The sequence below is a fragment of the Hippocampus guttulatus genome, chromosome 13 (genome assembly GCF_054856545.1).
Source record: "Hippocampus guttulatus isolate MCC_2025c chromosome 13, RoL_Hgut_1.0, whole genome shotgun sequence".
Lineage (NCBI taxonomy): Eukaryota > Metazoa > Chordata > Actinopteri > Syngnathiformes > Syngnathidae > Hippocampus > Hippocampus guttulatus.
This window is the reverse complement of record NC_141273.1, coordinates 18335467-18350731: the sequence shown is the minus strand read 5'-3', so window position 1 is coordinate 18350731 and position 15265 is coordinate 18335467. Positions and strand designations below refer to the sequence as shown.

At 42.2% G+C, this 15265-nt stretch overlaps 1 protein-coding gene across 2 annotated transcripts in view; it reads left to right on the top strand.

Moving 5' to 3' along the window:
* The window catches only part of clmna (calmin a), a 56874-nt gene that overhangs the window by 32313 nt on the left and 9296 nt on the right, over window positions 1–15265 (top strand). For both annotated transcript variants that reach the window (XM_086126918.1, XM_086126917.1), the window contains 4 exons: window positions 2657–2847; window positions 2951–3144; window positions 7495–7577; window positions 7690–9690. In XM_086126918.1, coding sequence (XP_085983044.1) covers window positions 2657–2847; window positions 2951–3144; window positions 7495–7577; window positions 7690–9690 — 2469 coding nt within the window. The remainder of the gene's footprint in view (window positions 1–2656; window positions 2848–2950; window positions 3145–7494; window positions 7578–7689; window positions 9691–15265) is intronic.

Below are 15265 nucleotides of genomic sequence, written 5' to 3'. Positions count from 1 at the left end.
AGGTGGATCGGTGCAGCGTCTGCTGTGATGCGGACGTTGTATCGGTCTGTCGTGGTAATGGAGCTGAGTGAAAGGGCGAAGCTCTCAATTTACTGGTCGATCTACGTCCCAACCCTCATCTATGGTCACGAGCTATGGGTCGTGACCGAAAGAACGAGATCCCGGATACAAGCGGCCGAAATGAGTTTTCCCCGCAGGGTGTCCCAGCTCTCCCTTTGAGATAAGGTGAGAAGCTCGATCATCCGGGAGGGGCTCAGAGTCGAGCCGCTTCTCCTCCACATCGAGAGGAGCCAGATGAGGTGGCTCGGGCATCTAATTAGGATGCCTCCTGGACGCCTCCCTGGTGAGATGTTCCGGGCATGTCCCACTGGCAGGAGACCCCGAGGATGACCCAGGACACGCTGGAGAGACTATGTCACCCAGCTGGCATGGGAACGCCTCGGGATCCGCCAGGAAGAGCTCGAAGAAGTGGCTGGGGAGAGGGAAGTCTGGGCTTCCCTCCTAAAGCTGCTGCCCCTGCGACCTGACCCCGGGTCGAAAATGGATAAGCGGTGGAAAATGGATGGAAAAACCCCCTGTTGTGAAAAATTTCTTGCTGCAAACATGATTTCGTTGTCGAGGAGTTTCACTGTAAAGCGTAGTTCAACACTTTATTAACATTCACGCCTTTCAAACAATGTTATTTTCCTGCAAAACAAATGTAGAATAAAATAAAATAACAGTGAACTCCTGAGAAATGGACCAATTTGGAATAATAAATATGCCTTATAATGTAAACCAGCAGTCCCCAACCTTTTTTGCCCCACGGACCGGTTTAATGTCAGACGATACTTTCAGGGACCGGCCTTTAAGGTAGGGCGAATAAATACAATAAAATAATATGATATGACCTGCATGAAAACTGGGGTATTTTCATAACATAATAATAAACATGAATCATGACACGAGGGGCGTCCAATTTGGCCGCAACACTCTCTGGTAGCTAAGGTAACGTTTAAATGTGCCTTTAAAATAAGATACACCGCAAATAAAAAGTGTATAAAAAATATGACTCACCATCGCTGCATATTATGCAGAGTGAACTTGGTGCGTGGGAATCTCCCCTTGAGATACATCCGTATTTTAAGTAGGACTCCTGATACTGTCTATTAAATGTAGCCTTATTTTTCTTGAGAGTCGTCAGCTCCTCTCCTGTCTCCTGGCTGGGCCTTTTCCCCTTTCCAAAGACGTTTGTTTATTCCTCATTTTGCTAGCTCCTGGGTTTCATTATAGCGGTAACCTATCACGTGACCAAGAAGCTCGCCTTCATCTGCGTCAAGAGTGACATACTGTCGACGGATATAACAGAGAGAGAGAATTTTTCAAAAATACATCTTTCAGGTTCCGAAATGAATAAAACGGAAGTAATGTAAGTTACTTATTCTTTCTGTGCTGCCTGGCACCAAATGACCCACGGACTGGAAGCAGTCCGCATCCCGGGACTTGGGGACCGGTGATGTAAACAATCATTTTTCAAGTTCCGATCCTGCATACGGTGTTAGCATCATTGCTACTTGCAAATTCATCAAAAGATGACACGTTTAATTGCTGCTTTCATCTGGTGGCTGCCGGCTAGTTATTAGCGGCTAAAATGCTAATGTTTACTTGTTCAAACTCCGCTCGCATTTTTGCTATTTGGTCAAATTATTCAATGGGTTTCTTGTCTTGTTTTTGACGATATCGCACACACGATAACTTGCTCCTCCACGTCGCTCAGGGAGGAACTTCTCTTGGTAAAATAGTTTCATCTTGGGAAGTCATGGCTGCCCAGCAGCTGCACTTTTGGTCAATTTGTTAGGATTACTTTCATTTTTGGTGGGTTCTGTTTATGTCAACTTGCAAACCAATGGTAGAAGTAGGACTCCGATTGATCGGAGTCGCGCACATTTTCAACATTATGTCTGATGCAGTAAATTTGCTCACAGCATGCAGGCCTGTCTCTGTGCGGCCCGGTGCTGGTCTGCGGACCGTGGGTTGGGGACCACTGCTTTCAAGCCATTGTTTATCTTAAAATGATCCAAATCCTCAGATTATAATTCATCTCTGATTTCTGAAGTCCTTTGTGAAAACAGAGTGATTATTTTTTGTGTTTAATCAAAACAAAACACTTGCAAAGATCTGCATTGACTTTGGAAAACAATGACTCAACCAGTAACTGAATCAGTTCCAAAAAGGTCCATCCCTCTTGTGTTGTATTTCTTAATTTTTGTTTGTTTGTTATTTTATTGACAAAGCAATACCAAATAAACAACACAAACTCATTAATAAATAGTAATCGTGAAAAATAGTTGTTTTGTCATGTCTGTGCACATACCTATAGATTTGGTATAAAAAGCAGCAATGATTGTGAGATACTAGATTTTATACTTGTATGACAATTATTGTTGAAAAAAATTGAATAATATAAGAAAAAAAGCACCTGAACGATTATTCCTACATTCGTCTTTCAGACTCGGTCATATCCTTTCTGTTGACAAAATAATTTTCCTAAAATCGCCATCATACTTTGGATTAAGAAAGAATGAAGTTTATCAAACAGTTTTGCAACTGAATCTTTCAGATTTTGGATCCAAACAAAATTCATTTCAACATCATACAACTCTCCATATTCTGCCAGATTAAGGAGTTGACTGGCAACATACGGAGCCAGTTCCCCTCAACCTCCACCTTGTCATCTACACCTACCAGCTCTGACCTATCCAACGGCAACACATCGTTGGCCGGAAGGCATATGGCAGCCGCAACCACAAGAGAACATGGCAAAGCCTTCAAAAAACTGCTGCAGTGGGTACAGAAACAAACACGCAAGTGAGTGTGAGCTTCCATTTCAAGCTAAAGTTGTTTTTTTTATTTTCATTTATTAGTTCGGAGCAATATTCAATTAGTTTGTATGACCACTTTTGTTCCCAAGGTATGGTGTGGCAATTCAGGACTTTGGGAAGAGTTGGACAAGTGGTCTTGCTTTCCTTGCAGTCATCAAGTCCATCGACCCCAGCCTGGTAGATATGAGGAGGGCCTTGCTAAGAAGTGCACAACAAAATCTGGAAGATGCATTCAGGATTGCCCATTACTGTTTGGGTATCCCGCGCCTCCTGGAGCCTGAAGGTGTGCAACAGCTTTTTGTAAATTTACGTATCATCTACTGCAATTTCGTATAATTACAATTCCACTCTGTTAAGGCATTGGGAAACCTGAATTGCTTGAATGAGGTATTTTGAGTACCACAGAAACTTGGCTTAGCCCCATGGATATGCGATGCTAGCATGTAGCTAAGCAGCCCCCGATGTTAAAAACTCGGAGGTAAACTGTTCCAAGTTCTACCCTGTTTACTTGTTTAATGTACTGTACCAGTCAAAGGTTTGGAAACACTTTCACATTTAATTAGTCTCATACACATTAAGAGGTAAAAAAAAATTAAAGCTACTGATTCTTGATACTGCACAGCTGTAAAGTGAAAGTCAGTCCAGGTCATGAAGCAACATCCACATCATAAAAATATGTGCAAAGCTGTTGTGGGGAAAAGGTGTCTATTTTGACTGAAATTAAAAATTCAGTACAATAAAATATGTATTTTTAAATGAGTTTTAATCAACATTTTTTTTTGTTAACCAAATAATTCCATCAAAATCCCTTCATAATGTCAAATTAAGTATTAATCTACCATTCAGGAACCAGGCTCCATTTTTCTTTGATAAGCAATTTTGCTCATCAAGGACTTCGTTGAGGATCAAATTAGTCATTTTAAGGAGAATGTTTTTGTTTCGATTAATCCCAGGGTCCCGAAACAAAAAATGTTTGGTTGAATGTAGGGCTGCCACTGATTGTTCAAGTATCCTCGCGGAAATTCGATACAATAATTTTCTATTAGAATAAAGGATATTTTTACTTAATACTAGTGGTGTAGTTGTTGAGACAATTTTTTTAGGGTCTTTTTACTCATGATCAAGACCGGTCAAAACGAGGCCAGTACGACTTGTGATCAATGAGAAACGCAGAATGCAGATGCTGCGCTTGTTGAAAAGTAAAAGTCTGATCGGAAAGAAAATGCAAAGGAGCAGGACTGGATGCAGAAGACACGGAAGAGAGCTGACTCTCAAGCAAAAAGCTCAAAGTACTGACAAGATATCACTCTCAATTCAACTCAACTGTATTTAGAGAGCACTTTCAAACAGCCATCGCTGCACACAAAGTACTGTACATGGAGCAACTAACATATACAACAGTAAAGCAACCAATCAGTAACAAAGACAGTAGAGAGCACCAAACAGTATAACTAAGATCATAATTTGGGTCATGCTGAGTCAAATGCCAAAGAATACAGTGTGTTTTGAGGCGGGTTTTAAAGATGGGCAGCGAGGAGGCTTGCCGAATGTTCAGTGGGATGTCATTCCAGAGAGAGGGACCAGCAACGGAAAAGGCTTGATCCCCTCTGAGCCTCAGTTTAGTTCTTAGTACCGAATTTTCACGACCATTCGGCGCACATATGGTTGGGCGCAGTCTCATTAATGGGTGCTATTTCTGTATTTTACACATAGACAAAACGCACTGTATTATTGGGCGCAGTTTTAAAGTGGTAAAACATACGCCAGCTTAAACATACGGCATGCATGCGCGCACGCTAAAAACACGTTAGCTTGAAGCATACGGTAGCATGCCAAGACATACAGATACAAGCTAAAAACAGGTTTTTAAAAAGGCAACGGAAGCAAAACTGAGTTCCGTTGTATTTTATTTAGCCATCGTACAATGTACTCACGTTTTTCGATCAATCATCACCCAGAAATCTATCAAAGTCCTCATCCTCTGTATCAGAATTGAACAATTGTGCAAGTACCTGTAATCCATCAAAAACGCCGGGTTCCCTCTCGTTGTCAGAGTCACTCTCATTGCCATGTGGCTTGACAGAAATGATGCCGGCTTTGCCAAAAACTCGAACAACAGTGCAAGCAGACACGTTCGTCCAAGCAGCCACAATCCATTCGCAAATTGTGGCGTAACTCGCCTGGCGCTGCCTCTCACTCTTTGTAAAGTTGCCATCGATCATCCATTGTTCCCATGCCGTTCGCAACTTTACTTCGAACGAAGTTCTTTAGTCAAGCCTCCGGGAATAACGGCAAGCTCAGAGTTCATTTGCTTGACTTGGTTTTTGCACCGCTGCTGTGAGATGGGCACGCATGCCAAAAGCATAACCAATGGCTTGAAGTTTGAACTGAGCTTCGTAGGCGTGTCTCTTTGTAGAATTTATTTTCGGGGGTTCTTAGAAACCAAAACCGAAGTTGTTTTGCAACAATGCACGTAGCCACACTATACAGGTGTTGGTACCTGCTTGGGACGTCCCTTTAGCGTCCACTTACACGCCCACCCTTCACTCATTGGCGGACTTCTTCGCCGCATGCCTGTCTTCACTCACGTCTGCCTTTTCTCTCTCTCTCTTCATATATGTATATATACACGCCCACCCTTCACTGATTGGCCGACTTCTTTGCCGCATGCCTGTCCACAGTCACTTCCGCCTTTTCTCTATATAAACAGCGTGTCGGCTGTCAGTCAGGTTTTGAAACTCAGCGCAGTGCATACACAAGACGCTCCACATCATAAGGCGTCCTGTCCATTTTGGAGAAAATTTAAGACTTTTAATGGCGCCTTATAGTCGTGAAAATACGGTACTTCGAATAATGTCTGGTCCGCAGACCTGAGGCAGGTGTGTAGGGGCGGATGTGCTCAGAGAGGTAAGGTGGCGCGAGGTCATTTAAAGATTTGAAAACAAATAATAGGATATTGAAAATAACTCTAAAATGAATGGGGAGCCATTGAAGGGATGCCAGAGTAGGAGTTATGTGCTCCCTCTTACGAGTACCAGTCAAGCAGCGGCATTCTGGACCAGCTGGAGGCGCTTAATGGAGGATTGGCTGACTCCAAAGTAAAGGGCATTGCAGTAATCAAGCCAGGATGTGACGAAGGCATGAATTGCTGTCTCAAAGTGTTCATGAGAAAGGAGAGGTTTTACTTTGGCCAGGTGTCTAAAATGAAAGAAGCTGCATTTAACAACGGCACCAATTGACGGTCAAGTTTAAAATCACTGTCCAGTTTAAGACCCAAATTTGAGACTGTTGACTTAAGATAAGGAGACAGGGGGCCCAAGTCTACAGGATGGGATGTACAAGGGCCACTGGGACCAAACAGGATCACCTCTGTTCTTTTCATTGAAATTCAAGAAATTTTGTGCCATCCAGGTTTTGATTTCTTCCAGGCAAGATAAAAGTGGCCTTAATGAGAAAGCGTCTTTTTTGCTCAGTGGAACATACATCACTGAGTAACACAAGTCTATATACTGTGAGACATCAAGCCTATATGACAGAGTAAAGGATAAAAGGGCCACAGCCACTGCATAGCAACTGAAACATCATACTGTGGTAAGTTTATCAAAATAGCTTTTAATATGATGTACTTCATAAACTATATATATAAGCGGCTGGATAGCTCAGTTTGTAAGGCATCGGTTTGGCGTACGGGAGACGGTGGTTCGAATCCTGCTTGGATTAAGTAGAAAGAATGAACTTACTGTTCTTTGCGAATATCCTCAGAATATTTTTGTGTCTGCTCAGCCGATCTGGTTGAAGCTGTGCTAAAACAAACATCACACAATAAATCACCTGAACCGACCGCTGCAGGTTCCCTCTTGTTTTTGTAGAAATTGTTATTATTATGATGGTAGTGTTCTCATGCAGTGAGAAACCGAAGCCAATGAAGACAAACGAGATGTAAGTTCTTTCACAATTCTTCAAAGACATGCCGGTGAAAACTGAAAATAAGATAATACAAAGCAATGTCTGAACAGAGTCAAGATGCAAAAATTCACCTTATCATATGCAAAAACACTCGAACAATCTACACAATCTGCTCTTTGGAATTTCATCATTCAAAGGTAATGGGAGCAAGTCGTCAGCACATCGCAACGTTTAATCATTCCATTCAGAATCAAAATCATCTTTCTTGGCCAAGTATGTGGAAGACACAAGGAATTTGTCTCCGGTAGTACAGTCTACACTCGTCTTATCAATAACAAGCAACTACGATAAACAAAGACATGACAAATAAGTTTCAAAAGAATTTCCTTCATGTAAGGGTACCATCGTGCAGTCATATCACCCAATGACAGCTGTGAGACAATGTGCAAAGTGGAAAAGTTGCAGTGAGTGGATGAAATTGCAAGCTTCTGGATAATATACCGAGGATTAGTTGAATTTTTGTGTGAACAATATTTCAAATTTCTAGAGACATTGATCCATACTGATGTTAATGAGAGAATAGTTCAATTTTTCAATTGCATTAATGCAGTAGAGTGTAAAGTCTAAAATCCTTTTGACTGTTTTGGTCGTGGTTAATGGAGCCTAACTGATATCTGTTCCCTGTATTTCGCTAACTCCAGTAAATGCCTTGCTTTCGTTATCCCAGATGTGACGACCAACGCACCAGACGAACAGTCCATCATGACATATGTATCACAGTTCCTTGAGCACTTCCCTGGCATAGAGGAGGTACAGATCACTGAACATGTGCATGGATGTTATTTTTCTGTCATCACATTATGTTGAGAAACTAACCCGATGATGAATACTGGATTGACTTTTTACATTTTGACTTCCTTAGCAAAATGAGCCTAACCCTTTCATCGAAAGGAGTATCTCTATGGATCGACTCGGCTTCTGTGACCCTGACCGTGCGACCCTGACTCGAAGCATTGTGAAAGAGAGATGCCTCATGTTCCAGACGGACTGTCCACAACCCCCACCCCACATCTTATGTTCTTTTGTGTCAGAAGACAAAGGGAACAGTTCACCATCCATTCATCCAGCAATATCTTGTACGTGGCTTAGTGAAGACTCCTTTGTTGATTCCACCTGCATGAAAGACAACTTAAATAGGACGGAAGAAAATGTTCAACCCCCAGAAGAAGTCTTATCCAAGATAACCCCTAACTCCCTACAATTAACCCAAAGTCCCTCTGGCTTTGACTCTCCGTTGCTCGAGTTGAAGAAAACTGAATCTGTCATGGACGATTCTGCTATCAGCTCTCCAGATTCTTGCGTAGAGAGTGACGATGGAGTAGTTCCTGTGAAATGTTGTCAGAGTCTAAGTCGAAGTTCATCGTGTGATTGGGATATGGACTGCGCAACCCATGTGCACATTTCTTCTTTTGATGAAGGATCTGTTCCCATTACATGTGAACTTCCAGATGACCAGTTCATTACAGACTCATGTTTAGATGAAGGTATTTTTTCACTTAACTCTGATGATACACAGGGCAAAGTCCTTGGAAAGGAAATCGAACAAAAAGATTCCAAGGGAGTTGCAGAAAAGAAGGAGGAAGATTTCAAGAAACACACCAAAGTCTTTTTTCCAAAAGTTATATTGGAAACTTCAAACGAGAACAGAGATTGTCAGGTTCGATGGACTGATGCTCATCATTTGCTTCAAGTTGAAGCATCCACAGAGGAAAAACTTCCAGTAAAAAGACCATCATTATTTGGATCTGACTCTCAAGAAACCGGTGATGCTACCGTATCCGGTGCACATCCACAAACTGAACCACAATTCTGTTCGAATGAAGAGCTTTCAGAGTCATTTAGTGTGGCAACAAGTCCTTGTGAAGAACAGGGATGTTTGAAGCAAGCCGCGGACCGTGTGACAAATTCACAGATTGATGAAAAAATAATTGATCATCAAACTGACAAAAGAGAAGTGGAAAATGAATGTTACAAAATAGATTGTCAGTCGATGGGTCCAAATTCTTTTGTGAAAGATGAAGATGGCGATGAGCCCTTAAGTGCCCCCTGTGACACAGAAAAATATATGTCCGCTGGAGATGCCCATCAATTGGAAAGTGATAAAACCAACCAAGCCCTGTGCCATAACAAAAGTGACCTGGAATCATACTCTCACCAGCAACTTGAGCAGCAGTCTAGTGGTGTAACATGCAGTGATGAGGAGATTTTTTTCAAGAAAACTACGGACCATGCAACTGATTCACAAGTTATTGAAGGGCAGTTCTACTGTCAGCAAAGTCTTGGAGAAGTGAATGTTGATGAAGTCATTCTGTTGGAAAAAGAATGTAAGAAAACAGTGTGTTCATTGCGGGACAAAAGAAAGGAGGAGGCCACAGAAAAACCAAATAAATCAATTGATGTGGATGAAAGATATTGGCCAGATCTTCAAGTAAAGTTGGAATCAAACACCCAAGATGGAGATCCGAAAATAAGAACAGACCAGATAGCAGGTTGTCCTGTGAATACAGAAGACATGTCCTCAGCTTCTCAAGCAGCCAGACACCAAAATGAACAAAATGAGCCTCCACAGAAATATCAGAAAATCGACTTATGTAATGACCCACTTGGTACATCCAAGGAAATCAATGATTTTTCCACAGACCCCAGTCAAGGATGTGACTCTATCGAGCCTTTGAATTGTTTTTACCCAAACAGAGAGGAAGCCCTGTTTACAGAGCCACTTAATACTCAAATGCAGAGCTGGCCATTGGTTTTGAGTTTATCACCGCTTAAGCCAGCTCCAGCTTCTGAGACAGTACCTCAAGATAAGCCACTTTATTTGATGGATGAAGACGTTGCGAAGTTGTTGAATGAAGACAGCAAGGTATGTAAAAATTCCAACTATGAATTTTTTTTACATGATGTCACTTGTCTCATCCAGCCATAAGAATAGAAGGACATGCATTTTAAGTGAATTGATAATGACACTTGAAAATGACAAATTGTCGCATCGTCTTTATTTATATCGCACATTTTATACATAAGGGTCGAGTGGTGAGCATGTCGACCTCACAGTGAAGAGGTATTGATTCCAGCTCTGGCCTTCCTGTGTGGAGTTTGCATGTTCTCCCTGTGCCTGCGAGTTTTATCTGCCTTTTTCAGTTTCCTCCCACATTCCAAAAACATGCATGGCAGGCTGATTGAACACTCTAAATTGTCCCTAGGTATGAGCGTGAGCGAGAATGGTTGTTCATCTCTGTTTGCCCTGCGATTGGCTGGCAACCGGTTCAGGGTGTCCACCGCCTACTGCCCAAAGACAGCTGGGATAGGCTTCAGAGCACCCACGACCTTTGTGAGGATAAGTGGACCAGAAAATGGATGGATGGGTGGATTTCTGACATAAGGCAACTCAACGAGTTTCACACAATCAAGGAAACAACACTTCCAATCTTTTAAACACACAACAGTTAATGATCTGTTAGTAGAGGCACCTTCCAACTGGTGGTGGAAGCAGGATTTGGGAGCCAAAACGACTCAACAAAAAATCCCACGCCGTCCTCAAAGATGCCCTCAGTGACAGGTGGTCACGATCAGATGAGTCCATCGCTGTCCTCAACCGTCGGATCAAATGATCAGGAAATTTACAAAACTTGTCAGACGTGACCAGGCGTCACACTCTCACTACTGAGCAAATGGAACAAGTTCGAAGAAACAAGTGGTCTCGGAGAGAGAGAGAGCACGGATCTCCGTCACTCTTGAGCAGCCACTGGCTAAAAAAGCATTGCCTCTCAGCGAAACACCCAACTAGCCCGTAGTTCCCACCCAGATTACCAGTAGCAGCCAATTACCACAGACATGTGCTATTGCCCTTGATGGACCAGCGAATTACCTAAAATGCATTTGCAGGCTGAAGTAAACAATAGCTTCTTCGGAAAAGTGCGCACATAAAATAACCCAGGGGTTACATTTAGAACCAAAGCAGAGAAAAACAAATGTAGTTTACAAAGATTTCTATTCAGAACCAAAGCAGAGAAAAACAAGCATAGCTTACAAACATTTCTAAAAGAACATACAGTATATTGACTACGTTTAAACGCATTCAGAGGAAAACTTAACAAAACATTTAAAAGTGAAGAAAAAGGAGAAAGTTTCAAAAGTTACTAAAAGAAAAAAAAGATTTGAACATGTTCAGAAGGCCTTAATCAAAGGCATGGGGAAACGTTTTTAACCTGGATTTAAGAGCTTTTAGACTTGGGGATGACTAGAGCAAATTCTATTTGTGTTCAGCATAACAGCTAAATCCCCCAAGTAGGTTTAATGAAAGAACTGTTTCATTTAATCTCATCCAAGTTTCCAATTTGTTCAACAGTATTTTTTTGTTCAATTGTATTAAATGTAGCACTGAAATACGATAAGACGACCAACAACACTTTCCCTGCGTCAGTGTTCAATTTTAGGTGAGTATGTAAGGACCATTTCTCGATACTATGGTGAGGTCAGAAACCTGATTGGAATTTATGAAAAAGTGCGGTTGAGATCAAGAATTTGCTAGGTTGACAATCTTTCTTAAAGAAGCAAAGGTCTGAAATGGGTCTATCATATAATTCTTGCAATGAGTACCCGAAGAAAACCCATGGGGAGAACATGCAAACTCAATATAGGAAAGACCAGAGCTGGGATCAAACCCACGACCTCTGTACTGTGAGGCCAACACACTAACCACTGGATCACCGAGCCACTGTTTTTATACTACATAGTGTAAAATTGAACATTGTGACGCTATCGCTCACATATACAGTATCACCCACTCCTACATGCCAGTACTCCAAAGTGGCCCGGACTGCGAGTGCTCTTCATAGCTGCTTGCAGCTATAGTTGTTGTACAAATAACACGTTAAACTGAAACACACCTTTGCTAAATGTTTGTTCTTGCTTTTGTTGACACTTGCATCTCCTCAGTTATAGCAACTCTCTCTAATTTTAAACAACCTCTGCGTATTGTGGCAAAGTGGGTTGTTTTGTACTTTTTACATTATTTCTGTTGTTTTGAAGTTAACTAGATCAACGGTCCCCGACCTTTTTTACCCCAAGGGGCCGGTTTAATATATTTAATATTTTCAGGGACCAGCCTTTAGGGTGGGATAAATACAACAAAATAATGTGATATGACCTGCATGAAAAGTGTGGTATTTTCTAAACATACGTGTAATAATAAACACAAATCATGACTCGAGGAACGGCCTATCTGGTCGCAACACTCTCTGGTCGCGATGGTAACATTTAAACGTGCCTTCAAAATAAGAGACAACACAAATTCAAAGTGCATGAGAAATACGACTCACCACAATACTGAATCAGTGGGAGCCCCGAGCTTGTTTTTTCTGCAACCAGGCGGTCCCATCTCAGGGTAATAGAAGACAATGACACTCGAAGTATGTGGCTTATGTCCAGTCTACTTTGTAATTTTGTTTTGGTCGCCGTCACTTTTTTTCTGAGAGTAATCTTTGCAGCATCTCCGTAATTCAAACACTCTGGCCAGCGATCTTTCTCGGGATAACCATCTTATTTCTGTGTCTAAGAGAAGGCGTCTGTGCTCCATCTCCATCTCCTCACAAATTTCCTTGAACAGCGTGAGTTAAGGGTGTGTGCTTTGATGTGGTTAATAACTTTAATAAGATAAGATATCCTTTATTAGTCCCACACTGGGGAAATTTAAAGCCTCCAGCAGCAAGAATGTAGGCAGAAAGAAGAAGAAAAAACAAACAAACACCGTCCAATTAAGTGCAATATAAATACAAAATGGATAAATCGCAGTGCTATTTACAGTTGTTTTCCACATCATTCAATTATTAAATATTATTGTTGCTATTTTTTATTCAGCAGCCTGACAGCAGTTGGTAGGAACGAGCGTCTGTATCTCTCCTTCTTGCAGCGCGGGTGTAACAGTCTCTGGCTGAAGGAGCTACCTAGTGCTGTCAGGGCGGGCTGGAGAGGGTGGGAGGGACTGTCCATCATAGCTTTTAGCTTAGTTAGCATCCTTCTGTTGCCCACCTCCTCCAGAGTGTCAAGGGAGCAGCCCAGGACAGAACTGGCCTTCCTGACCAGTCGCTCCAGTCTCTTTCTGTCCCGGGCTGAGATGCTGCCTGACCAGCAGACAATGCCATAATGGATGGCCGAGGCCACCACCGAGTTATAGAAAGTCTTAAAGAGCGACCCCTAAACCCCAAAAGACCTCAGTTTCCTGAGTAGGAAGAGTCGGCTCTGTCCTTTCCTAATCAGGTTGTCCGTGTTTGTAGACCAGTCCAGTTTGTTGTTCAGAAGAACACCTAGGTACTTGTAGGAGGTCACCCTCTCTATGTCCATACCCTGGATGTTCATCGGTGCCGGTGAGGACTGTTTCCTGCAGAAATCCACAACCAACTCCTTAGTTTTCCTAGGGTTGATCTGGAGGAGATTCTGCTGGCACCAGTCCACAAAGTCCTTCGTCATTCCCCTGTACTCCCGATCGTCCCCCTCTGTAATGAGGCCAACAATCGCAGAGTCATCGGAGAACTTCTGAAGGTGGCAGGTTGGAGTGGCGTGTCTGAAGTCCGAGGTGTAGAGGATGAACAGGAATGGAGCCAGAACAGTCCCCTGCGGCGCTCCAGTGCTGCAGAGAAGCCTGTCCGACTCACAGCTCTGCAACCTCACGTACTGCGTGGTATCAGGTTACTGATAATGATATCATTCTAGAGTCTAGAATGACTGCAACCTCCTTAATACCCCAAAGGCTTCTCTTTTAATGCAGTGTGCTTGGTCTACAAGTGGCGAAGCAGTTTTGATGGCTTCATTGCCTCATTAGAGAGCCGGTCGCTGCATATAATTCACAGTGGGCTTGGTGCGTGGGAATCTTCCGCTGGGATGAATCCGAATTTTAAATAAGAGTCCTGATATCGTCTACGAAATGTACCTTTCTTTTTCTTCAAAGTTGAAGGCTCCTCTTCTGTCTCTTGGTTGGGCCTTTTCCCCTTCCCAAAGAAACTTTCCTAAGACATTTGTTTTTTACTCATTTTGTAGGCTTCTACGTTTTGTTTATAGCGTAACCTAACACGTGACAGAGAAGCGCGCCTTGACGTGCGTCAAGACTGACATAGATGGATGTAAAAGAGAATCGGGTCATTTCTCAAAACAAAACATCTTTCGGATTCTGATATAAATGAAATGGAATTAATGTAAGTTATATATTCTTTCTGTGTGGCTTGGTACCAATATCGGTCTGTGGATCAGGTGTTGGGGACCTCTGAACTAGATCATATAGTTTCACAGTGTTTCGTTTGATAAATCAGGGCTCGACATTGCGATCGATATGCTCACAGATGCGGCCAACTTTTCAGTGTGCGCTGTTAAAAATTTCATCTAGTGGCAGTCGCGCGATTGCGTGTTCTCATGCTCCAACTGATACTTGGAGGGGAAGAAAATAAAGCAAAGGCACTTCAACTCTGTTTCTTTGTCAGACTGCGCACAGAAGGCGGAAGCCTGTCTCCCAATCACGACCCTCTTGGCATTTTGGCAATAGAGACTACGCACATGACAGGTCATGCTCTGAATGTTTGTTTGTGTCTCAGCTCCAGATGAAGTGAAGGGTGTTTCCATCAGGTGCACCTGCACTCTGTTTCCAGTAAAGCCTGGCTTAGTATTTAAGGACTGCCAAGTTGCCAAGGCTTTTGTCGGTTTATTGACCTTGCTTACTGTTACTGCTTCACGTGTTATTTTCTAGACCTCTTGATACTATTCGTAGTCACTCTTGTTTTGTTCATGGATCCTGGTTTGTAAGTCTTTCCGTTATTTTGTTTTTACTATGATCATTGTTTTCGTGTCATTGGACTCTTGGTATGTTGTTTGCATATTCTTGGCGTTCCTATGAAACCTTGCCTTTTGCAAGTGCTTTTTGGATTTGCATAGTTTTTTTTCTGGCTCTGATCCAGTGGTATATAAGGAATTAAATACTTAAATACTACTGTTGCAAAACACAATGTATTTATGGAGGGTTGGGTCTTGAACTATCAAGAAATTGCGATCTTAAAACAGATTTATTGTGTGTTTGTGTGTGTGTGTGTGTGTGTGTGTGTGTGTGTGTGTGTGTGTGTGTGTGTGTGTGTGTGTGTGCCTGCGAGTGTGTACAGTATAAGCAAAAGTGGGCTCATTAACTTGGCGCACTCGTGCCATGTAACAGGCAGATAAATACTTTTAACGAACCATTTGTCGGATCATTTGAAATTAACTTTTTTGACCCCAAGCCGATTTCCCTGATGACTCTAAAGTTACCATTCAATCAAATTTTCCAACAGACTTTTTTTTAACTTTAGCTCCACTTTTTTTTTTTTAAATCTACCTCCCTCACACTATCTCACATACAGGTACACTCCAGAAAATGACTCCATTGTACCTTATTGTATTTGCCCAGCTCTGACACAACCCCT